Raw genomic sequence first — 24,870 nt, forward strand, 5'->3', positions numbered from 1 at the left:
GTTCTGGGGGACAGACAGAGTGGCGTTGTTTTGGTTTAGAGGATCCGAATGTTTACTCAAACAGAATATACAGCCGATATGAATCCAATGAAAACAACATTGACCCACAAGGCGTCAGCTGTGTCAAGGCTTGTCATGAGGTGAACATTTTGCCCGGCAACTATCAGAGGAGTGCGATTTGGAGCGGCTGCTCGTAATATCCTTATTCCAATGCCAAGAGGGGGGACTACACCTGCGCACTATCGAGGAAGAACCGAGGAAGACTTCCCCTCGTTTTTGACCAATCCTGTTCTTCCTACTGTTATAAAATATTACAACCAGCTTCTGTCCTCCCCTCTTGTTCTACAGCCACTTCTGTATTTTGGACTTTCAGTGTCAGTCACATTGTTTGAACTAGATAGAGGAGGAGAGACTGGCCAGAGACCCTTGACACAACAGCACAAAGCCGATCACTTTAACAAAATGAGTAACAGTTCTCTTCTTGTGAATGTGGATAACTGGATTGCACAGAACCAGAATGCTTTTCTGCCGCCTGTGTGCAACAAGCTCATGTGAGTAAAAACCTTCAATGTTTTTATAGTACCCACATGGTTACATGTGTGAGTTCCTCTTTGCGACAACTTGATAAGTGATGTGATGAGCACTCTGCATTTTATTTGACACAATACGTGCTGCACTGACAAATCAACGAGTAACTTCCACTGATTATTTGAGGACATGTGAGTAAATGATTGTCTTTAATTCCTCAGGCACTTTCTTCAGCTGAATATCATGTTTGTCGGAGGTCCAAACAGCAGGAAGGATTATCACATAGAAGAAGGAGAGGAGGTGAGAGGACAGGACTGATATATTCTGTAAGAGGTCTTCATTCCTCTACAGATAAGTGTGTCTGCAGCAGTGTTGATGCCTCCTGACTTAAACCAAGAAAACTACACATGCAAACTCTGAGTTTATCTACTACTAAGAACATTAATCAATAAAAATGACGGTTACCAAAAAATTACATTTCATTAGGTCATCATTTTGTGTTTAGATTTCTAAAACACAGTTTTTAATTAAAGTTGATATGGTTATTGATTGCCATATTAAAGTTAAGGCATTTATAAGCTCCGGCCTAATGTGTGGGCAAGCCTCCCGTTAACTTCTTCTTTTGTCTTTGGCTCCCTGTTTGAAATAGTTGTTCTACCAGCTGAAGGGAGACATGTGTCTGAAAGTGATTGAAAACGGCAAACACAAGGATGTGCACATCAGAGAGGGAGAGGTGAGCTCTGAAGGTTCTTTTGGGTTTTATTGTAATAAAAAAAAACTAAGGTCACTTTTACAAACCAAAATGTATGTAATTAACTCACTGTCATTCATTCTTGTCTTATCTGTAGATGTTCCTGCTGCCGGCTCGGATACCCCACTCCCCACAGAGACAGGCCAACACTGTGGGGCTGGTGGTGGAGAGGAGACGACTGCTGACTGAGACTGACTGCTTGAGGTTCTCTTCTTTTCTCTTCTCTTCTCTTCTTTATCTTGTCCTCTTTTCTCTTCTCATCTCTCCTCCTCTTTGACTGTGTTTTGCTGTTTTCAGGTACCATGTGGAAAACACCACTGAGATCCTGTTTGAGAAATGGTTTTACTGTCAGAATCTTGGAACCCAACTGGTGCCAATAATCAAAGAGTAAAGACGTCCTAGATCCTTCACACTCACAAACCATCAGATCACTTTGATATGTTTGACTACAGTTGTTGTTAACTTTTTATTTGCAGATTCTTTTTATCAGAGCAGTGCAGAACAGGAAAACCTGATCCAGGTAAGTTGAGTTTAAGTTTCTTTGGATTCCTGTTATTTTGAACAAGGTATCGAGATATCTAGTCTGATCCCTTTAAAGTGTGTACTGGTGTCATTTGATGAACAGATGAAGTCTTCAGGCAGCCTCCCTTCCAGATGAACACTAGGGCCGTGATGTCGCCTTTCAGCTTCAAAGACTGGCTGGACAAGCAGAGGCCGTCGCTGGCCAGTGGCAGGCCCGTCGACATGTTTGGAGCTCAGTTTGAGACAGAGGTAGTGTTTTCAACCTCAATTTTTTTTTAGTCTTAACACATTTTTAGATAATTTCCCCTAACCCTACTTTTGTTTGGGTAGTGTTTAACATTCAAGATTAATGAAATGAGAGAAGTGTTTAGTTATTTTGTATTTGTATTTCTCTCAAAGTAAGATATAAAATATGTGCAGTAGAAAAAAGCATGTTGCCAACAGTAGCTAAACTTTTAAAAAATATATAGCCCTAACTGAATCTCAAATAAAACTCTGGATTCAACTTTATAATTTCCAAGATTCATATAAGGTCAACATGACCTTTGACCACCAGTCCCTTGAGGGGTTCCTGAATTATTACATTCACAAGGCAAAACATGTGTTGAGAGGTCAAAGTTACCTTGACTTTTGACCATCAAACTCTTTCAAGTCATGCAGTGTGAAATGAGCAATTGGGCGGATGTAATAAGTCTAATCAGCTCATCTTTGAGTCCAAGTGAGGGTCTGTCCTAAATAAAAAAAAAATAGAAGACATTTTTTAATGCTGATTTTAGATTAGGTTCAAGACACACATAAACACATAAACATAATTTGTGAGGCCACTGTGACCTTAAACTAATCAGTTAATTTTGAGTCCAAATAATGGTTTGTGGTTTTGTAAAAGAGAGGAGTTGATTTTTTATTCTAACCACATTGTTATTGGATAAAACAGCATTTCTCCTCTATAACAGCAGTATTAACTCAATAGCAGTATTTGACAGTTGGGCACCAGATTTGTCAAAAGGTTAGGGTTAGGTAAACTTGCCCCTTGTCAGGGCAAGTTTACCTATTTACCAACATGATTAAAGGGTAAAGGTATTTCTAAAGGGCTTGAGTCCAAAGGGCTTGAGCTGTGAGGCTCAGCAGTGGGCTAGCATTGAACCTGTCTCCTGTTATGTTGCTAGAAGATATAATGGATTGACAGGTCTATCATTATCCCAAGATCTGTGCCCCAAGCATAACTATATATTTTAACTATATATGCTTTTCAGTAATCCCTCCATATTTTTTAGACCCTTTTCATCACGTTACTTTAGTCTGCAGCATTCAATGTGTGAATGTTAAATACACAATATAATTATTGTTGGTTTACACAATATCAGTGCTCTTACATAATCTCAAACTTCAGCTATGACTTGTTGTATGGAGTACAGTATTTAAAACTAAAATGTGTTGCCCCTTTCCTTTAGAGATGGCCACTTGTCACTCCCTTTCCTCCACTAAGAGCCAGTATTGTATAGTAACCAGTTATTGGTGCCTGATTCATACAAGGAAATAGAGCTGTGTAATCTATTGTCATGATTGACCTTAAATTTACCCAGAAACACTTTGTCAAAAAGCAAAAGACATGTAAAGTCTAAATGGTGTTTACACAGTCTATTTTTTATTCACATGCCAGGTATTTTATACATACGTGTAAGTTGCTATGGTTTTATTGGGAACGTCTACTTACCCTTTGCTGACAGAATGCAACTTTTTTTCACTTTTTACTGAAAACCTTAAACTAAAGGGTTTGGTTAAAGGAAAACTGAAAGTGAAGTAGAAGAGTGGCAGTTTAGGCATTCAACAGCTTGTGGAAATCCCCTATGACTGTAGAGCATAATACATGAACATATGCCACAGAGGGTTTCATCGTAAATATAGAAACATTTAAGAACTTGAAGGGCTAGGAGAGTGCATACCTGCACCAAGGCTAACACCCTGTCTCACCATGTTAGAGAAAGTGGAAATAAATCCTGGATCTGCCCATTTAGCTGGATCTGCTCCTTTTGGGTTCTTCCATGGGTCATTCCCCACCTGCTATAGAATTTCAAAGAGATTTGATTCAGTATATTTTGTGTAATCCTGCCAACAAATAAATATACCAACGCTGATGAAAAATGAATCTCCTTGGCCGAGGTAAGGAGACAGAACAGTCAGTGAGATGAAAGGAATACATGCCTTGTTCTATAGTGATGACAGTGATGGAGAAAATGCTTTAACTCTCTTATTTATGACCCAAACAGGTGATGGTGTTTGGACCTGGCCTGACAGAGACAACAGTACCACAGAGTGATGTGTGGATTTGGCAGATGGTATGTTTTCTAAAAGTTCACTTGCTTTGTAAGAGGGATGTATCACTATAAAATCTCATCCTTTTCGAACTTTTTCTTTCCTTCCTTCACCTTCTCTCCGTGTCTCTCTCAGGAAGGATCCTCTAAAGTGACCATGAATGAGCAGGAGGCAACTCTTACTGCAGGAGACAGTTTCATTATTCCTGAACAGAGCCAGTGAGTCTGCATTAACAATTATGGCAAACCTAGGTTCCATGATACTTGATATATGAAAAACTTTAAATGGCTTCTTCTTCTATAGGTACCAGTGGCAGAGAGAGGACGGGACTGTTGCCCTGTTGGTGGTTCAAAACCCTGAGCGGAAGAGACCATGACCTGCCAATTCACAAACACCCATTAAATACACATAAGACTTCATAGGAGGGGAGCAAAACCCTTTTTCATTATAAATACATACACAATAGGAACAACTATAACTTTCAGTGTAAGTGCAGTAATGAAAAGTAGATTGTGTAACTTCATGTTCAACCATATAAATTGTCATGGAAATTATTGAATCTAACTGTCCTCTTATTAAATGTAACGGAACCTTCTGTCCTGACATAGCCATGCTCAAAGTTCAGTTGGCTGACCTGAAAAACATCAATTTATAAATTCTACTTAATGTTTGCATCTGCCTGATATCAGTAAATGTTAGTTAGTTTGAAACTAAACGTCCTTGTGACTATTTGATGTTCTGTCCAGTGTCTATACACTCAGGAGGAGGGGGGCATTTTGCCCATCCTCTGAGCAATGTCCGAGCACTGGACTTGCCTGCCTGCATGATATCGAAGGATGACGTGGAACCCCTTTAGCTGGCACATCCCACCCGCCATTTGTCAGATCCTTGATACCTGCAGTGGTGTTGAGGATTCTGCCCCGTTTGGCCAAGTCTAGGGTTAGTAACCCTGTTTGTGTTCAAATCTATTCTCTGTAAATTGTTTCTCTACCAATAATTAAATACTTTGATATCATTGAATTGATCACTCAGTCTGATGGTTTATTTCCTCACCAGGGAATTAAATACAAATTCCCATCACATAAATCATGCCTTCATGTGTGTTATATGAACCTTGACCCGTCTGAGAGTTAATAGTCACAAAGAGTTATTGCATCTGAAACGTTGTTGCGGTTCAAAGGTTTAAAACACCTCAGTTTTTGCTACATACTCATATATACATCGACATAGTTTATTTTTCTCAAGGTACTGAAGCAATAGAACAAATAAACAGATTGTGATTAAAAAAGCCACAACACTGTTAAATTTGTTCCAACATATGTGTTGCACTTGTAGTTTGATTTGCTTTCACCTGTAGTCCAGTTCTTCCTAAAGCAGCTCCATGAGTTCCATGCCTTTAATGAAATTGTTGTACGTAACTTTATATTGACATCTTTATTGTTCAGAGAAAACAAAGGGAACCCTTTCCAGAGATTTGGCATGATGTCATATTCACTGTGGCTAATTAGACTTTTCTTTCCACTGATAAAAGTGTCCTTCTGGCACTGTGACGTCTCTTTAAAGTTAGATGGTAGAAATACGATATTTTCAGTATCAAACACGCGCCCCTCTAAAATTAATAGCTGCATTTTACACTTTTACAATTGACTATCTGAAATAGTTTGGCTTCAGTTCTAAATAGTGGGAAGAAGTAGTCTATGGTTTGGACACAGGAGGTGATTATCTTAATGTAACAGAAGCAGGCAGCTAGGATTGTGGAAGAGGATGGATATAGAAACTTGGAGTCATGTCATCTTTGTGACTTTTCCCAGCAACCAATGCACAGGCACCAGCTAAAGACGATTCAATACAGACCTCCAATAAATGCACAACTTATTGCTTTTGTCCAAGCTAGCTCTTTCGTCCTAATCCTTGTGCTGAACTAAATGAACCATCTACTGGCAATAGCCTCATGTTGAAGACATTTTGGACAGATATGAAAGTGGTTCCAGTTTTCATACCCAACTCTTGGGAAAAAAACAATGAGGGTTATTTCCTTAATTGTCTTTGAAAGGACACTATGCCAGACTATACCAGTTCAGTTGTGCAGTCTTATCCGCAGAGTGTTCTTGATCACATGCTGCTCTGCTATAAAAGCTGCCACAGCCCAGGGCACTGCGTACTCCAGAGTCACCAGTCCTCTCAGGTTGTACCTATAACCTGAGTAGTCCCAGGGACAGGCCCCCGGCAGCCCCAGCCCTGCTCCCCAGCTCAGCTCCCATAAGTAGATGAACCTGGTGTAGACCAGACCTGGGAATTGTCGGGCCCCCCAGGCCGCATCCGGCCCTTTGGCTGTCCGTGACTGGCCCGCGTGAGGTCAACGCAATATTTGGAATCACATGTAAATAAGTGAACAGCTACTTTTAAGGATTACAATTAGAATCGCCATTACGAGACAAAAAACGGAGAGAATTACAGAAACTTGACCAATGAAGAACGTGCACGGACATCGGAAACTTTGCTAGCTAAGCTGCAGAAGCAACAAGTTTTTTTTTACCAAGCTTTCCACATCCAGGGATGGAGCTGTCAAGACCAGCTTTGTGATATCCCACAGAATCGACAAAAATAGTAAGCCATTCTCTGATGGGGAGTTTATCAAAGAATGTTTGGTGGACTCTGCTGCACTAATATGACCTGAGAAGAAAGAGGCATTTGAGAATGTGTCCCTCTCCAGACGAACCGTTACGAGAAGGATCGAGGACATCGCGGGAAATCTCGAGCTTCAGCTGCAAAAGAAAGTGGTCGATTTGACTTTTTCTCCTTGGCTGTGGATGAGCGCTGTGATGTCGGCGACACAGCCCAGTTACTCATCTTAGTACGTGGGATTACAGATGAGCTGGCAGCAATGTGGTCAATAAAAGGGACGACGACTGGGAGTGATTTGTTCACAGAGGTAACTGCAAAAAACTTGCATATTTTGTTCACAACTGTTCTTTTTAAATGTTGAGTTGGCATTATCACTTTGCCTGCCTCACTTTTTTATTGCCTAATCATAACATTTAGTCTTACCAGTAGAAGCTTATCAAATTAATATGAGTAGAATTGAGTTCAGCCTATTGGTCCGGCCCTCCACAACTGTCCTTGTTTCTCATGTGGCCCCTTGGGAAATTGAATTGCCCACCCCTGGTGTAGACCATCAGACAGAGGTGTCAAGTAACGAAGTACAAATACTTTGTCACCTTACTTAAGTAAAAATTTGGGGTATCTTTACTTTACTGGAGTATTTATTTTTCAGACGACTTTTTACTTCTACTCCTTACATTTTCACGCAAATGTCTGTACGTTCTACTCCTTACATTTAAAAAAAATTGCCTCGTTACTCCTATTTCATTTTAGCTTGTTTCCATTCCGGTTTGTCATCCTTCAAAAACACATTGAGACATTAAACCCCCTTCCTCCCTTTGGAGGAGCGAGGAGAGTTTGAGTTGGGTGCCCGCCGCACGCGCGGGATGACGGCCAGGCACTGGGGCCACCACACGACCGCACAGGAGGGGTTCCGAAAAAGGAGGAGAGCAAAGCCAGTGCTGGGTGCGGCACCGCAGCATCCGCCATCCTCCCCGCCTCCGCTGACGCGCCTCGCTGTCAGATCCGTCGGCAATCGGAGCAGGCCTGCAAAGGCGCACGGAGGGGGGAGGAATAGCGGAGAAGGAGGCACTGCACGGTCGTGGACAATGCTCAGACGAAGTGGAGGAGACCGAAAAAATAGAAGGAGTGGGGGGGTAGGTGGGAGAGCACTCGTGCCACACCAACACAACCCCTGCCTCGGGAGACACGGTGGCCCTGGGGCGCAGCGCGAGACCCTAAGCACCTGTGGGGGGGTTTTGGGTGCCATGCAGTCGAATCAGGCTGTACCGTTAATGATCCTTCCATAGGTTCACCTACGGAAACCTTGTTACGACTTTTACTTCCTCTAGATCCTCTAGTCAAGTTTAATCGTCTTCTCGACGCTCAGCCAGGGCCGTTACCGACTCCGGCGGGGCCGATCTGAGGACCTCACTAAACCATCCAATCGGTAGTAGCGACGGGCGGTGTTTACAAAGGGCAGGGCCTCAGCAGCCTGTGAAAGACTGTTTAGTGTTGCAGGGCTCATCTTCAGGCCAGGTAGAGCATGCATAGGCTCAAATAACTTTGAGAACCTGCTGCTTTTGCGGCTGAACAAAGCCTATAGTAGTGTTGTTGTACATACAGGATTTAGTCCGAAGGTCTCAAGGTCGCTTCCAATAAAGGTTATTGATAACATCCCACTGAAGTTAGACTTTTTGCACTATTACAATACTTATTGGCAACTAGTTATCATGTCTTCCGCTCCATGAAACGCATGTTAATGCTCAATAGTACAAATATGGTACTTTAATGTATTTACATAAAAAAATTCCCCTTACATTACTTTACTTAGTAGTTTTGAAACCAGTACTTTTAGACTTTTACTTAAGTAAAAAGCTTGAGTTGATACTTCAACTTCTACAGAAGTATTTTTTAACCCTAGTATCGATACTTCTACTTGAGTAATGAATGGGAATACTTTTGACACCTCTGCCATCAGATGCACAGGCTTACGTTGAGCGAGCAGCCGCACTCTCAGGCCCTCCATGAGGTAGATTGCAGTGGCGTACATGGGCAGCGCACACAGGATGCTGTGACCTGCCAGCTTCCTGTCTCTGGTGCTGCACCAGTCGCACACGGCAGTGAAGGCCACCTCACATAGGCAGCCGTGCATAGACATAGAGACGGACCAGGGCAGAGAGAGGACGACTGGAGCCGCGGCCAAGTTGTTCTGCTGGGGATTCATTTTCAACACTGCTCTCTGTCACATGGAAACAGAATTATCGTACAGTTTTTACACACTTGGAGAATTTTACAAGCCACTCCATTACTGACATAATTTTTTGATAGGCATTTGCAAAGATGCTTCCTAGTTTAGGGTGGGAAAAAAGCAGTAAAAACCTGTTTCGCTGACAACTATTAGTTGTCCTTATTAATTTGAGATACAATTATACAAATATAATTGTCAGACAATTTGGATAATGTAAGTTAGGTGTTTCCCTGAAAATATATATTTTTTGGCATAATAATACTTTTCTGCTTAGTTTAGTGTATACAGCTGATGTATAATTTGTTACAGTTAAGAAAAATGCCAGCAATAACTCGGACTTGTTGTGGCCTATATTATATGTCCCTGTATTGAAAAAAAAATCAAGAAAGGATGCAACAGTTGCAAAACTTTTATTTTTTACATAGGTTTCAGCCTCTATAAGACAGCACTACCTTTATTCACTTTACCTTTACCATCACTTTACTATTATTGTTTTAAGCATATATTCTCTATCTCTTCTTCTTTTATATCTTTCATCTTTCTTTCTTCTTAATTTCTTCTTTGTTAATATATAACTTATTATTATCTAGTATCAGATTACATTGCCAATCATACAATTTCTCCCATATAATTAATGTTCCTGCATGGGAAGTGAAAAACATGTGATGATTCTGTTGGTTTGTTAGTTGTTCTCGCTCTCCCCCTCCCTTTTCTGTTCTTCCTCTGCAGGTTGTGTGTGTGGCAGGGGGTGTGGCTGGCTTCCTCGCTGCAGCTCTCTTTTCATCTAATCACCTCACAATAAAAGCCTGGTCTTCACCCCACTACACTGCCAGATTGTTCCGTCTTGTTTGGATGAGCACGCTCTCTTTATTCTCTTGGCCCTCGTGTTTTTCACCCGAAGAATGAATTATCCGTGTATTTTTCCTCCAAGTACCCAGACTTCCCGTGTGCCTTGCCGCTCTTCCTCATCTTCGTTTCCCCGTGGATATCCGCGCCAGCCAGCACCCTGCCGCCGCAACCTGCATTTGTTATTTGTTCGAATAAACTCTCCTTTTGTTAAAAACTGACAGTCAGTGTCTGCTTTGGGGTCCAACAGAACAAACAAACCTTAACAGAATAATCTGGCCAAGATGGACCCGCAGATGCTGATAAATTCAGACAGGCACTATCTTCCCCAGGAACTCGTGTTGGGCAGAACGAGAAAGCATTACAAGAAGGTATGGAAGCTCTCCACAACCTGTCCTCCAACGTGGCACAGATCGGTGACTGCATGGACCAGTTGACCACTCACCTAACCACGTTGGCGCCTCCTGTCCTCGCTCCAGCTCCGGCTCCGGTTCCAGCTCCGGCACCTCCACTACCAGCTTCTCCGGTCCCTCATCCTACACAACCCCCGGAAACCCTCATGTAGACAGTTCATCCACCAGTGTAGTCTCTTCTTTATCAGCAGCCGTTGACTTATTCCTCAGACAAGTTTCGGATTGCTTTTATTATGAGTCTCTTGTCGGAAAAAGCCGCAGCTTCTGCTGTAGCCGTTTCTTCCAGTAATTCACCCATTTGTGTTTCTTTCAATCATTTACAGCCGAATTCCTCAAGGTTTTTAACCACCCTCTGCGAAGAAGGAGGCCAGTAGCCGGCTCCTCTCTTTGAGTGAGGGAGATAACTCAGTGGTGAAAGATTCCATTGACTTCTGCATTCTCGCAATCGAGAGCGGCTGGGATGAGAGAGTGCTACAAGGGTTTTTTCTCTGTGGAATTCTCAGTGTCAGACTCTTATTAAAAAATGTTCCACTGGATATGCTCAATTGTTTGTTTTTGTGATGATATTTGAATTTTCTCCTTCAATATCCAGGAACACGTACAACATGTTAAAATTGTGTTGAAGAGACTACTTGAAAACAAACTGTATGTGAAAGCTGAGAATTGTAATTTTCATGTTTCAGATATTGGGCATATCAAGACCGACCCTGCCAAGTTTAAGGCAGAGGCCGAATGGCCCACTCCTACATCAAGGAGGCAACTGGCTTGTGCACGTATTTACAGCAGTATTGCAGGGATATGTGGCACCCCACCCATGGAGGTGCTGGTGTTAGCTCCGGGGACATCCCGGTGTTAGCTCCAGGGACGTGCCGGTGTTAGCTCCGAGGACGTCCTGGTGTTAGCTCCGTGAAGGTGCAGGTGTTAGCTCCGGGGACGTCCCGATGTTAGCTCCAGGGACGTCCCGGTGTTAGCTCCAGGGACGTGCCGGTGTTAGCGCCGGGTACGTCCCGGTGTTAGCTCCAGGGACGTGCCGGTGTTGGCTCCGGGGACGTCCCGGTGTTAGCTCCAGGGACGTGCCGGTGTTAGCTCCTGGGACGTGCCGGTGTTGGGGACTCTGTCTCTGGCGCTGTGGCCACTTGGATGCTTTACGTGTATCAGCAGCGAGCTAACGCTAGCTTGCTGCTAGTTTGTGTTTAAAGTTGCAGCACTTTCTGGAATGGTTGCTTGTGAACGTATTTACAGCAGTATTGCATGTGGCATCCCAACCGGGAAGCATTGGGCTGGGAGGTGGGGGGAGAGATCCCATTTCGGGTCCGGAGTGGAGGAACAATGCTCTCGGAGTCGTAGCTTGTGTCAGTGTGTCTGGCGCCCCGGGCATGCAGCAGGTATACATAGAAAACAATGCACTCAGAGGATAACCCTACACCGGTTCGTGCAGCTCGGGGTGCACGGAGCAAATCTGTACGGGCCACAAAAGTTATAAGGCGCAGCTCTCCTGTTCTGTCTGCGCCCGCAGTAAGGCTTCTCATCAGGCTCCTGCAGGTCTGCTTCGTCCCCTGCCCATTCCAAACCAGCCTTGGTCACACATCGTGGTGGATTTCGTCACTGGCCTGCCTCTTTCGGAAGGTACTACGGTTATCCTGACCATAGTCTACCATTTTTCGAAGGTGGCGCATTTTATCCCCTTGTCAAAATTGCCTTACGCCCTCGAGACTGCTAACTTACTTGTCCAGCATGTGTTCCGGATACATGGCATTCCGGTGGACATTGTTTCGGACAAGGGGCCGCAGCCCGGACTTGGAAGGTTTTTCGCCAGGCGTTGGGGCGTCTGCCAGCCTATCATCTGGTTACCACCCGCAGAGCAATGGCCAGACAGAACGGGCCAATCAGGATCTGGGGATGGCCCTTCGCTGTGTAACATCTCGTCACCCGGCTTCCTGGTCCACCCACCTCCCCTGGGTAGAATATGCCCACAACTCCCTGGTCTGCTCTGCCACAGGTAAGTCCCTGTTCATCGCCTCTACTGGGTTTTAACCTCCACTATTCCCAGCCGTGGAGACAGACGTGGCAGTTCCCTCCGTTCAGGGGCATATCCGACGTTCTCTTCCGATCTGTCGTGAGGCCCGGGCAGCTCTCACCCGCACCACTGATCGCAACCGGCTCAATGAATAGCTGGCGTGCTCTACGTCCACTACTCAATAGATAACGATGAGGTTTTGTACAGAAATTCATGGAAATTAAACGTGGTAATGAGTGTTTGACTTTTCTTTCAGTTCATGCTAAGGCTCACATTTATTTTCAGTATCTTTATAAATGATTGATGCATTCAATTAGAATCTTTTGGAAAATACCCATGCTTCTTCTCAAGCACCTTCATCTGAATAAAACTTCAGTTTGTCCAAAATGTATGAATGTTACAATAATAATAGCATGGTAAGGCATTGAATAAGATAGGGATTGTGGTTAAAGTTGCATGTCATTGCAGTATGAGCTCATGCTTCAGCTGTGTACCTCCTTACAGCTGCTAGCATGTCTGCAGACCATTAGTATTGTTACAATGTGCTTGTGTGTAACATTTTCCGATGTTGTAAAGTCCATTTTTAAATAAAAGGAAAATATATATTTTATTAAGCAAGTTTATTATAGCATTTATCTTCATATCTTAATCCAGCTTCATATCTTAATACTGTTTGCATCACCACTAAGTCTTCAGTCTATACTGCATACACACACTGTATTAATATGGACACAGAGTTTCAAATATGTACAGCATACAGTGTCATAAAGTATCTGTTAGAGCAGATGTCAATCCTATCATGGCGGCACTTCTGGGTTCTGTGTTTACCTAATCTTAACGCTAATAAAGCAGTTAGATTAATGGTGGACCTCTAGATCAGAGTCTAGTGTTTATAGCAAACACACTTTTAGGGAGGTGAAGGGACAACTACTCTACTGTGTGGGAGTCACTGACCATAAAGTTATCGAGCTCACAAAGGTTAGCCTCCTCACGCTGAACTGGGCTGACTCTGTGTGTACGTGCGTTCATTGTTGTGTAATGAGCGGTTGGCAAAGAAAAGTTTAGGTAGAGAAATGACCCCATTTATCTGAGAAAACACAGAGCTGGTTCCACTGGTGCTCTCAACAAGCCGGTCACTGTCAGTCATGACTCAGTATAGTATGGTGAACTGAATGCACCAAAATTGTATTTCTATTACCTAGTGGAGGGAGAAGATGAGTAAAGGACTTGACCATAAAGATGGAATAATTCTGTTGGAGAGATAAAAAGGAAAGATGATATGAGATGACATGATATGATATGAGAGGAGATGGTTTGGGTTTTGAAGTTCCTTTATTGGACCATTGCAGAGAAAACAGAAGTCACTCTAAAGCAACACTCAAAAGCAAATAAGTTAAACAAACATAAGCGAAACAACAAAACCAAATAATCATACATTTGTCTAATCAAAAATGAATTACTAGCCCTCCACCGCCCCCAGCTGAACATAAAATAAACCCCTAATAGTCCATCTGTGACAAAAGGCCTGAATATTGTCCACAGTCTTGTAATACGAGTATTCCACTCTGAATCGGGTCCCTTCAGAACTGGAGCCAGGAAAAGACTGGCTCCACACTATTACACACAGGCACTTTAAGCTTTGTTCCTGAGTATCAGCCAGATGGCCAACTTGACAGATCTTGATATAAAGTTCACAATTGTATGTATAACTTTCTTTTTGGTGCAGTATTATAGGCCAATTAAAAACAGATCAAAATAAAAAAACTGTCCAAGACCATGAAATTACCTTTTTGGTTGAAGGAATAGTAGCAGGGAGCATCCATGTCCCTCAACTGGAGGAAATAGGTCCTGACTAGAGCTTCCTTAACCCATTCCTGCAAAAAGGAACTTAGCTCTGTAAATCAGACGTATTGTACTGTGGGCTAGTGTGGAACTGACATTTTAGGAAATGTAGATTCTGTCTGGTCTGGCTGCGCTCACCTATTATTGCTCGCCCTTACCCATGTGTACTGTGTTGTGGGTGGTTGTTTAGTCCTTCATGTGTCCAAAGGGTCCAGGTGTGAAATCCAGAGTGCAGTTGAAATCCCTCCGAAGAATGAGCTGATCCAATTGTAATGCTGTAGTTCATTTAAGTAGCCTGATGAAAAATAGCCCTTTGTACCAATTGATTTGATCATATATGTTAATAAAGTACTAAAATACTCTCTATTTCCGCTCTAATAACCAGTAGCCAACGTTTGACTGCCTCTGTGACTAACGAGGACAGCAACCCCTGCACTAACACTGGTGCCATGGCTCAGACGAGCTTACTCCTGATCTAAAGACACAATTCCACAATTAAAATTATAGTATTTACATTTATCAATAACATCCTGGATAAGAAAAACATTTTCCATAATTTTTCGATATGGTAAGCAGTAAGTCTAATCTCTGTGAACAATCATCTCCAGAATGTTTTTCAATCTATTTGCCAAGGCTTTGGAAAGCACCAAATAGTCAGTAAATAGGAGAGCCAAGGGCCTCCAGTTTTTAAGTATGGCCAAATCGTATTTCTTCGACAGCTGGGAAATTACAGTTAGCTGACAGGAAACAGGGAGGGATCCTGCTTCTAAGGTTCTCCAACAAGACATCAGGCAAGTCAGGGCCAATGATGTTTCAGAACCTCCTTAGGAAATCACTAGAGATACCATTGATTCCATCTAGTTAACAGCATCCATCAACCCCTTACATTTCAGATTTTTTTCCTGCAGCAGATGGATATCTGCCTTGCTTAACTCCAACCAGAGCTCTAAAGAACTGAAATCAGTTTTTTCTTCTTTTTTTAATGTAGTGTCCTGCAACTGTTTGTTGTTGAAACACCAGTAGGACTTAACCATTTATCCTGGTGAAATTACTAAATCTATGCTAACCAGATGGTGATCGGTAAAACCAACAGGGCTTATGTACCTGTGAATAAGTCTGGATGTAAGATTTTGAGAAATGAGAATCATGTCCAGTCTGGCTGTACTCACCTTGTTATTTCTGAGCCATGAGTATTGTCTTGATTGTGGATGTTTAATCCTTCATGTGTCATCAGGTCTAGATGTTTTAGGAGAGTGAGGCTCTGTGATGACTGTGGAGGGGGTTCACTGGACCTATCCACAGTCAAATCTACAGCACAGTGGAAGTCACCAATGATTAACTGGTCCTGATGATAACTATTCAATTCATTTTTTAGCAAATTGAAAAAGCTTACTATTTCGGTACCTTGATATATTTTTAGGAAACAGAATTCTGTATTGTCAGTTTCCTCCCTAGCAATTAACCACCGCCCATTCACTACTTCTGTTCAGGATATAATGGATGTGTTGGTTGTTGTTCTGAACAGGACAGCTACCCCTGCACTAAGATAAGAGCCATGGATAAGGGCATAAGGACCCCACCCCACACACACACCCCACACCCCACCACCATAAACCCCAGTCTACTTCCTCTGTAGATTTGGCATGTGTCTCCTGCAAAAATAACACATTCAGGTGTTTTTTAGCAGGGACCTCAGATATGAGTGCCCTCTTTTGACTGTCTCTCCCTCTGTTGATATTTAACAATCCTATTCTTTGTTACCTCTTAGAAAAAATCAAAGCAGAGGACAAGACAAGAAAGAGACAGAAAACAGTAAAGAAAGGAAGACTCCCTGATACATGATCATTTTGACGTCTTCCTGGTCTTTCTAGAGGTTTTGACTTCTTTCCTCATAGTTGTCATGTGTTTTTTGAGGTGGAAACGTCTCTTCTCATCCAGCTGATTGAAACCGACCTGTGTCTTAAAAACGGCCACAGATCAAATACATTTATCACTTTCTATGAAGTATTCATCCACTTTAACAGACTTCCTGAAAGTTTCATCCAGAAAGCTGATAATTTCTTGTAATGTGCAAAGAGAACTGTTTCTAACAGTGGTTCCAGCAGTGGACCCACTGACTGACTGTGAGTCGTCCTACATTTCTTCACATGAACCTGACTGTTTGACAGACACTGCCCGTCATTGGTGTGATCTCTGACTGCAGCATCTGAGGGAGCTGCTTTCTCAACATTTTCTTCTGTCTGTGAATGTGCAGCATAGCAGTTAGATAGATAGATAGATAGATAGATAGATAGATAGATAGATAGATAGATAGATAGATAGATAGATAGGTTTCTCACTTTATTTAACTGATACAATAGAAACTTCTATCTCATTTCCTAAAGTAGGTTACTCAAAGTTCACTAATCACCCATGGACACACCATGATAAATTCAGTACACAGAGAACACATACTGTATCCATGTATTTATTCACATTCAGTTACAACATAAACAATATAAGTTTGTGGAAGGATTAAGATATGCGCTGCAAAGCAGTTTGCCCAAGCGTCCATTAGTCATAATGTTGAGAGACTGAATAACAAGTACTTTGACAGCCCTGACAACCCAGCCTTTGCCAAGGTTTTAAGTAGGCAGTCAATGCAGTCTGTCATGAGTGATATTGACGCTCTGCTTCCAACAGTAGTTGGTGAGATACAGCAGGGGCAGAATGTGTCTCAATGGATTGATGATATTTTCAGTGGTGAACCCTCGAGTTAACCAATGAGCTGAAAAATATCCTCAACAATCACATTTATAGGATGAGACCTAAGATCACCTCACGACCAAAGTGCATAAGCATAATGGTTTTACCGCCATGTGCTATCATATCAGCTGACATCCTTGCCGTGGTGTGGTGTTTCCTTGGAGTAATGAGGTGGTGGCTTCACACACAGTCAGAAACTCTCACTTCCAGGGTGATAACACATACTTTAGAAAAAGCTGTGTCAGAGGGTCCTATCGATGGGGCCAGTCTGCCTTTGGCAGCTAGTCAAGGGTCTGGCTCAGAAAGCGAGGTGACCACTCTTGAATTCAAGGAAGAATACAGTGAAGAGCAAGAGCCAACAGAGGATGGAAGGAAATTACTCATCAGGATAATTGTTATGAAGCTGGTTTCGAGGATCTTTGATAAAGCAAAGGTGTTCGTAGATCTCAGATCACCAAACACCATCATCGAGCGTCTGTTAGAAAAAACATATGGGTTGAAATCGAGGATGAAGAATTTGAGATCACCCCAAAAATGATGAAACACCTTGACAAAGGTATTTTCAAAAAGATCTGCAAAAAGTGGCACGATGTTGTAAGTAAAAAGCCAATTAATTTGCCTGAATAATTATAATTATAATAATAATAATCCTTACAATTTCAATAGGGCCTCCCACTGTCAGTGCTCGGGCCCTAAAAATATCACCCATCATTTATATTGTGTGAAAAAAAGATACTCTCTACAGTAAAAACTCCATTGTAGCCCGGCTCCTCCGTCAACAGGGGGCAGTATCTCCCCATGCTTCCAAAGTTCAACAGCTAGAAACAGCCAGAAACAAAGGCTCATATACTTATGGTAACTTACAGGATATTTTGAATGTCAGTACCATGCAGTAATTATTTACAATTAAATCAATTCAACAATTAAAAAAATTATTTCAAAATTTAAATATAAATATAAATAATATTGTTTATTGTAATATTAATTTAATATTTTCCTGGCCTTAATTTATTCTATTAAATAGATTTTCCATTAGTATAACAAATTGTTGAATTCTTCTTACAAACAATAAGAAGAATTCCAAGAAAGCTCCTGGGAGGAATGCAAAAATAAATGTTCATGCAAGTGATACAACATGACTGTCGAGTCAGTGTGCTGAATGAATTATCGTCCAGTTTATTTCATCAACAGTTTATATTTCTGCCACTAGGGATCAGTGTTGTCCACTGTTTGTATGTGCTGGTCCTCCCCCCGATGCAGATGTGACTGCTTGAATATGACTGGCTGCAGCTACAGTTTGAATGAAAACAGTTGCTCTAGTTTTGCTCTTCCCACTTCTGCACTGTACGTACATATTCCGCATGTGTGTGTGTGTTTTCCTTTTCTTCACTTTTCCCAAACGTTGAATACATTATAAAATGGGAGCTAAAGCATGATGTGCACATATCGATCTTTGAAAATATGTTTTTTTAATATGTGTTGAAGAAAATGTCTCGTTTGTAGTGTACTAAGTAATGAGGAGGACAGTAGGAGGAAAGTTATGGAGATGTGATTATGTATGTCTGCATGGATGAACGGATGAAAAGATTTGGTAAATATTATTTGATAAAACTTTGATTCAGTCACTCACACATTGGTTTCTTCAATCTTAAAGCCTGAGGTGGATGCATATTCATGACTGTCACCAGCTTAAGAACAGCGCTAATGTAGAAAACATGGTGTGCTGAGAGACTCCAACTTGCTCCACTGTGATCAGGCCAGATGCAATGAGCATGAGATCACCATTGTGCAGAAATCATTTGTGTGTGCTTGCTTAATTATCCATTCAAGCAAGGACTATGTATGAGAGTATGAGATGGAAAAAATTCACCATAACTACATAACTCTTTTCTTACATAAACTTCTTTTCATTCTGCCATTGATGCCTTTTTTCCTTGTCCCCCCCCCCATAGCTGATATATATCCCCTCACTTAATTACCATCAATTGTAAACAAGTCTCTGTTATATAAATGTGAAAGTGCAGTAAAATTGAAATGGGCTGACCCTAACCCTAACCCTATTATTGTAAGGGTAACCATTAATGCGATGTTAATGATGTGATAGAGGCATTTGAATGCAGGGAAAATTAGGAAAAAGTGTTTAAGCTAAAGGCTAGTTTAAAATCAAGCTTGAGATTAGTGGTAAACATTAGTCTTACACAAAATGCATAAACAAATGCTATAGTGTTAGCAGACTTCTTTATGTCAGTGCACCAGGTATTGACATGGGTTTTCTGGGCTCTCAACATAGCACATGCCAAAGAATTAGCACAGAAAGAAACAAATCTAAAATAATAAATAATGAAAATGACTAATAAAGATGACATAATGAAATGATTGGCTGGTGTACCTGTGTGTCACTAACCAACCTGTCTGCCTGTGTGCGCCTGGCCGGTGCTCTAACTGTACTTGACCAGATTCTTCACAAATCAGAGAAACATATTCACCACTGAAGCAATGGCTACTGCCAGAAGTTGGCGAGCATGTCACAGAAAAGTCGGCTTCTAGCAGTTGTTAGTGCACCTTGATTTGTTTTGGGGGCGTAGCTTGGAGGAGAGAGCCACTGGGAGGGGGTGGGTGATTCCTTGAATATTTTCAAACTGTAGTCGGCTCTACCAAGATTTTCCAGGATTATCAACCCTAGCTTTATCAGGCCAAAATTCCAAAACCAGTTTCCTTCATGTGCCTTCATTTTTTCCAAATCTCGTTTGTCTCAAAGCCTCCCATAAAATGTAATATGACATACAACCCCATGCACACTGTATATTGACAGCAACCTACCAGCAAACACAGACTTCTAATTAGTACCATTGGTTATATTGTAATTTTCATATCAACCAACACATTCCACTTAGGAAACATTTAGTCTGTCTGATCATTATGTGGGTCACCCTGTCTGTAGCTGCCCAACAGCTTTGGGTTCATGATGAAGTCAATTCACAGCTTGCAGTTCAATTGCTTTCCAATATAGAGCGTGCGTGCACATGTATGGGATAATGTGATTAAACAGTGAGAGATCGGGATTTGACTAAATGTTTGACAGTGTGTAATGGTGACAGCAAACCACATAGTGTGTGATGAGGGAGATTAAACAGAACCTGAAGGCATTGTGTCTGCGAGTCTGTTGGTGTTGTGGCAAGGCCTCTGCTTATATCTTTGTATCTTTGCCCTGATCTGGCCTGCAGCATTAGTCACCTCAGTCACACACACTAACATACACACACACACAAACTGAGTGTGCACATAGAACTGCACAGACCGTAAATCTTAAATACGCTTGTCATGAATGCAAACCACCATTGGTTAGAATGAATCTTTTATTTACCTGTTAAGAATAATTGTTTCCCACGGAATAATTTGTGCCAAAACGGTTGTGGGAGGGAACATGCATTGAAATCACCTCAGAATTTCAAAAAGCACAGATATTTCAATAACTTCGACCTATAATGTTAATCTTACAGCAATTCTGCTTTTTGAAAGCCGTTCTGCAACAGCATATTATGATATTTAGATCCAAGCCTGCCCCTAACATGTTACTAACCGTACAGATATGTGTCACAAGCTATAATTCACATCTGCCTTTGGTTAGCAGCAAGTCTTCACTCAGCCTCTCGCTGTCTGACAGCTCCCAGGCCCAGCTGTTATGTATTGTGGCCCATGGGCTCTGCTCATTACGTGTGAAGGTATAATTATTATCATTATTATTATTTTTTTCTTCCACTCTGCTCTTAAGCCTGAGGCATCTTTACTGATGAAGAGTCTTTCAAACTGCCAAAAGGAAGTGATGTCATTTAGCCTGGCGGGGTACCAGCAAACTCTGAGGTCAGAGGTGTGCCTTGTCAGAATTCTGTGTGTGTGTGTGTGTGTGTTTGTGTGTTTGTGTGTGTGTGTTGGATATGACCTCCGTCCAGGGAGGGTGAATGAATTTTGAGGAAGACATGTGATAATGTTCCTGTTCCTACGAAACCAATTAAGTGACTGTTCTTCATGGGAACTGTGGGGTCATCTGGTAGAGAATTCCCAGATGTGTTATTTTCATTTTTAACCTCCACTTTCACAAGGTAAACTGTGAATGTCTCCCACACTTCATCATTGTCATCTTCAGCAGCAGCTGAATAGAAACTCCATAGAATCTGTCTTGTGTGTGTGTTGTGTGTACGTTGTGTGTGCATTCAGTCTGTAACAACCTATATAGCAAGTGCAAAGCAGCAGAAGAAATCCATTAAAGAACTATCACACAGGTTGCAAAACTCTGGATATGTGTCCGTTTCTGTTATGCTGACAGTAACACAATTACTAAGAGAAACTCTACAAGGCATTGTCAAAAATACAGGAATGTATTTTATTTATCAATGCAAAGATTGCATGCATGATCCTGCACTACATCAGGGCAAAAGCTAAGATCTAATCACATTCAGGCAAGCGTTTGTTTTTGGCAGAGCCATTACTTGATTCAATTGATGCTACATATTATGTCATATAATAATGATCAGAATGCACATACTACACGATTTGGCTAGAACGTACAACCCCAAGGTTTGCCCCGTATTCCGTTGGAGCCAATTATTGTAAATGCTGTTATTATTATTGTTTGTAATATTATTCGAAAACAGGGAGGCTCTGACACAATCGTTATAAAACTATTTAGTAAACGCCTAAGGATTATAAAGCAACAATAAACTACATATTAATTAAGTAACGATTCACGAATGAGTTTTAACTCGTTCCTCTCAGCGGCTGATTCAGAATTAATCAACGTTACCTCTGTGTCAGGATCCTGCAGTGCCAGGTCAGTGGCCTTGCTGACATGAATGACAAGCCTGTGTACTTAAGGTGCAGTGCTATTTCATCAATGTGAACACAGACTCATTAACCCATGTCTACTGCCGATGTGCCCAAGGGCAAGGCCTTTAACTACGACATGACAGATGAGTTCCCAGATGTGTGTGTGCTTTCCTCTACTGTGTTGAATCGTAGTAAAATAAAGAGAAGGTTACAGCACAAGCTCAAATTATGTACAGTTGCTTTGTCAATTTCTACAGACAAATAAATGATAGGTTGCCGGTCACTGAAAGTTGTGCGCTCTGTGTTCTCACTCAGGAGTAATGAAAAGGGAGTACAGCAGCAGGTGTCCGCTGGAGAAGTGGACAGTTTTCCAAAGTTTGTGTGTACTGAACAGCGCTCTCAGCCTGACCGGCCAGGTATACTTGAGAAATGGAGTGTACAAGCATGTCCGTGTGTATGTGTGTGTGTGTGTGTGTGGAGGATGTGTGTATAGGTTGGCTTTCTTCCCTTCTGCACCTCCTTAACCTAATTAAACATCCTTCCACTAGCCTGGCTCCTTTGCCACTCCAAACACACACACACACACACACACACACACACACACACACACACACACACACACATTGTTATTCTAGGAAATGACAGTGGTTTTAAAGGATTTGCAGCACCACTCTTCATTTATGATGTCTTAGATCAGCCATGCAACATGTCATATGAATATGTGTGTGTGTGTGTATTTGCACAAGAACATATTCATGTTTTTTGTTCTTTCCTCATTTTTATCCAGGAAGACTCCACTTAAAACTTTGACAGCAAACTAATGCAGCGTCACATAACGTTCAGGAAACTGGGCTTGAAACTCCTTTACTTGTGCAACTTCCTGTATCGTCCCAGCAAGGTTTGAGGCTTTCATTTCTCAAAGGGAAAAATAGCACAGGAGTATTATCCTCCCAGCCAGAGATATGTTTGTGTTCCAGCCCCCACCCCTCTTCCCTGGCCAAGGCCCAGGTCTGTTGAACGACCACATCCTCTACATCTCGGCTGCCCATCCAGATAGATGTCACAAATAATGGGGAGAGCGCTGGGAGTGCGTTTAATTTATGTGTGCGCACAGCCCTGTGGAAGAGGAAGATTGTGTGACCTGATGGAGGGCCAGCATCCCAAAAAGGGTCCTTCCTGACAGTCTGAGCCAGGCAGCTGAATGGACTAACCTAAGCGCATCACAGAGAGAGAGAGAGAGAGAGAGAGAGAGAGAGAGAGAGAGAGAGAGACTCCAGTTTTCATATAATGTTAATTCCAGTATGTGTTTGTCTTATTTGCTTTCACAGTTGTTTCTCTGACTGTTTCACTGTCTTTTCCCATGAACAGTTTGCATGTTTAGATAAACAGACACACAAGTTGAACATCTCTGAATTTCTTTGAACCATCTGCTCATGCCACAACAGAAAGAGAAGAAGACACACACGCACACACACAAACACACACACACACACACACACACACACACACACACACACACACACACACACACACTTCCCTCCGGTCATATTGACTTAGTTTACAGCTTTGCTTATTACAAACAGCAAAGTCTTCATTTTGGCATGACACAAGTGTGTTTCATCAGTCCTCCAAATACTTAATATGGACTCAATAATTGACAAAGCTTTGTTTGTGTCTGAATAGTTCACTGTGAAGCAATCACAGTATGAGTCAGATATGGATGGTACATTAACAAAATGACTTCCTTTGATAGGGGAAGTGAACATCTGATCCTGTGCCAGTTGATTGTGTACTCTACCTGCCAGAAAGGGAGGAAGAACTCCCGATTAGTGTGTTTACTGACTGAAGATGTGTGTGACTTGGTGTGTTGTCCTCATGTTGATATGTCTGTTGTTGGGAAATGTCCCTGTGACCCTTGTCCCTGTGAGGTTTATGTATCTAAATGAGCTACAGTCAATATTTTAGTAGATAGACTTGCAAATCTGAAAGCAAGTGAAAGGAGTCACCCATAGTTCCTATGTCTTTACAGATCTTTATTGTGATTTTCACTGTTTCGCTGTCTGGGCCACTTCTTCACTGCTGTTGTTCACTCTTACAAGTCTCATAGCTTTTAGGAAAACAGACACAGTAAGTGACCACAGACATGTATATAAAGATGGATGAAATGACAGTTCCCTTAATGTGAAGCCAAATCAACTGGAACATGCCCCTTGTGGCTGGCTGCAGTGGAGGACAGCCCATCTGTCCACCATGGGATCTAGAGCCTTCGGCTGCTCTGCTCCTCACCTCTGGAACTCCCTCCCCCCTGACATCAGGAACATTGACCCAAATTCAATCGCTCTTTTTAAATCTAGCATCAAAACCCACCTGTTTAGGCAGGCGTATAACTTTTAATGTTCCTGTCTGCTGAAGTTGTTGTTCTGCTGCTGATCTGCTTTGTGCATTTAAAAAATTTGAATTAACTGTATTGTTGACTGCTGTGCGGCGACCTTGAGAATCTTGAAAGGCGCCTTATAAATAAAATGTATTATTGTTATTATTATTATGTCAAAAACCCTGCCTAATGGAACATGTAAATTTTTTCATAAAAAGTATTTATCATTTGAGGTATTTCTTATCCCATTGATGTATGTTCAAGTGTCGATGTTCACGATTGACAGCTGAGACTGACTCGCGATTTGATGAGCCTGTGTATCGGAGGGACCTCGACACTGCGACTTCACACCATGATCAATACTGATCTTGCTCCAAATACGTAAGTGCAAGATGGCACCACTTATATCGAGGATATTTAAGCTTCAATTTTAAATGGGAGGGGGTGGTGACGCATCATCTACCATTATATAATATTTATGTTAGGAACTAGGTGGTGAGCATATGTTGAGCATTTAATACCTGAAGAGCCAGTTATTTCCCTTCTGAGTTGGTGGAGCCTAAAGAAGAGTTTAACATCACAAAACATTTAGAAATTAACAAACTGTGATTTAGACTGCAAGCACTGACACACTGATGCTTAAAGGGATGTCATTTATTCATTTGCAATGGCTTAGCATTTATCCTGCCCATGATTTTATAGGAACAACAGGTCACAAGGACGTTGTAGCAATGGGACATTTTATGTGTTAAGGGGGTCATTGTTTATAATGGTACCCTTTGGTTCGAACCCTGTGTGTGTAACTGAATGCATGTTAAATACAATATTCAGCCAATGGCCTAT

At 41.8% G+C, this 24,870-nt stretch overlaps 1 protein-coding gene and 1 pseudogene across 1 annotated transcript; one reads left to right on the top strand and one right to left on the bottom strand.

The window, feature by feature from the left end:
* The first annotated feature begins 321 nt into the window (after positions 1-321).
* On the top strand, positions 322-5,134 carry haao (3-hydroxyanthranilate 3,4-dioxygenase). The gene is made up of 10 exons (XM_053436833.1): positions 322-551; positions 750-828; positions 1,178-1,261; positions 1,377-1,483; positions 1,577-1,666; positions 1,756-1,799; positions 1,905-2,050; positions 4,069-4,137; positions 4,250-4,332; positions 4,418-5,134. The coding sequence occupies exons 1-10, from the start codon at positions 463-465 to the stop codon at positions 4,488-4,490; spliced, it is 864 nt and encodes a 287-aa protein (XP_053292808.1). The 5' UTR covers positions 322-462; the 3' UTR covers positions 4,491-5,134.
* Positions 5,135-6,160: 1,026 nt separating this feature from the next.
* LOC128453806 (transmembrane protein 229B-like) lies at positions 6,161-11,883 on the bottom strand (annotated as a pseudogene).
* Positions 11,884-24,870: the final 12,987 nt, after the last annotated feature.

This window comes from Pleuronectes platessa, chromosome 12 (genome assembly GCF_947347685.1).
Source record: "Pleuronectes platessa chromosome 12, fPlePla1.1, whole genome shotgun sequence".
Lineage (NCBI taxonomy): Eukaryota > Metazoa > Chordata > Actinopteri > Pleuronectiformes > Pleuronectidae > Pleuronectes > Pleuronectes platessa.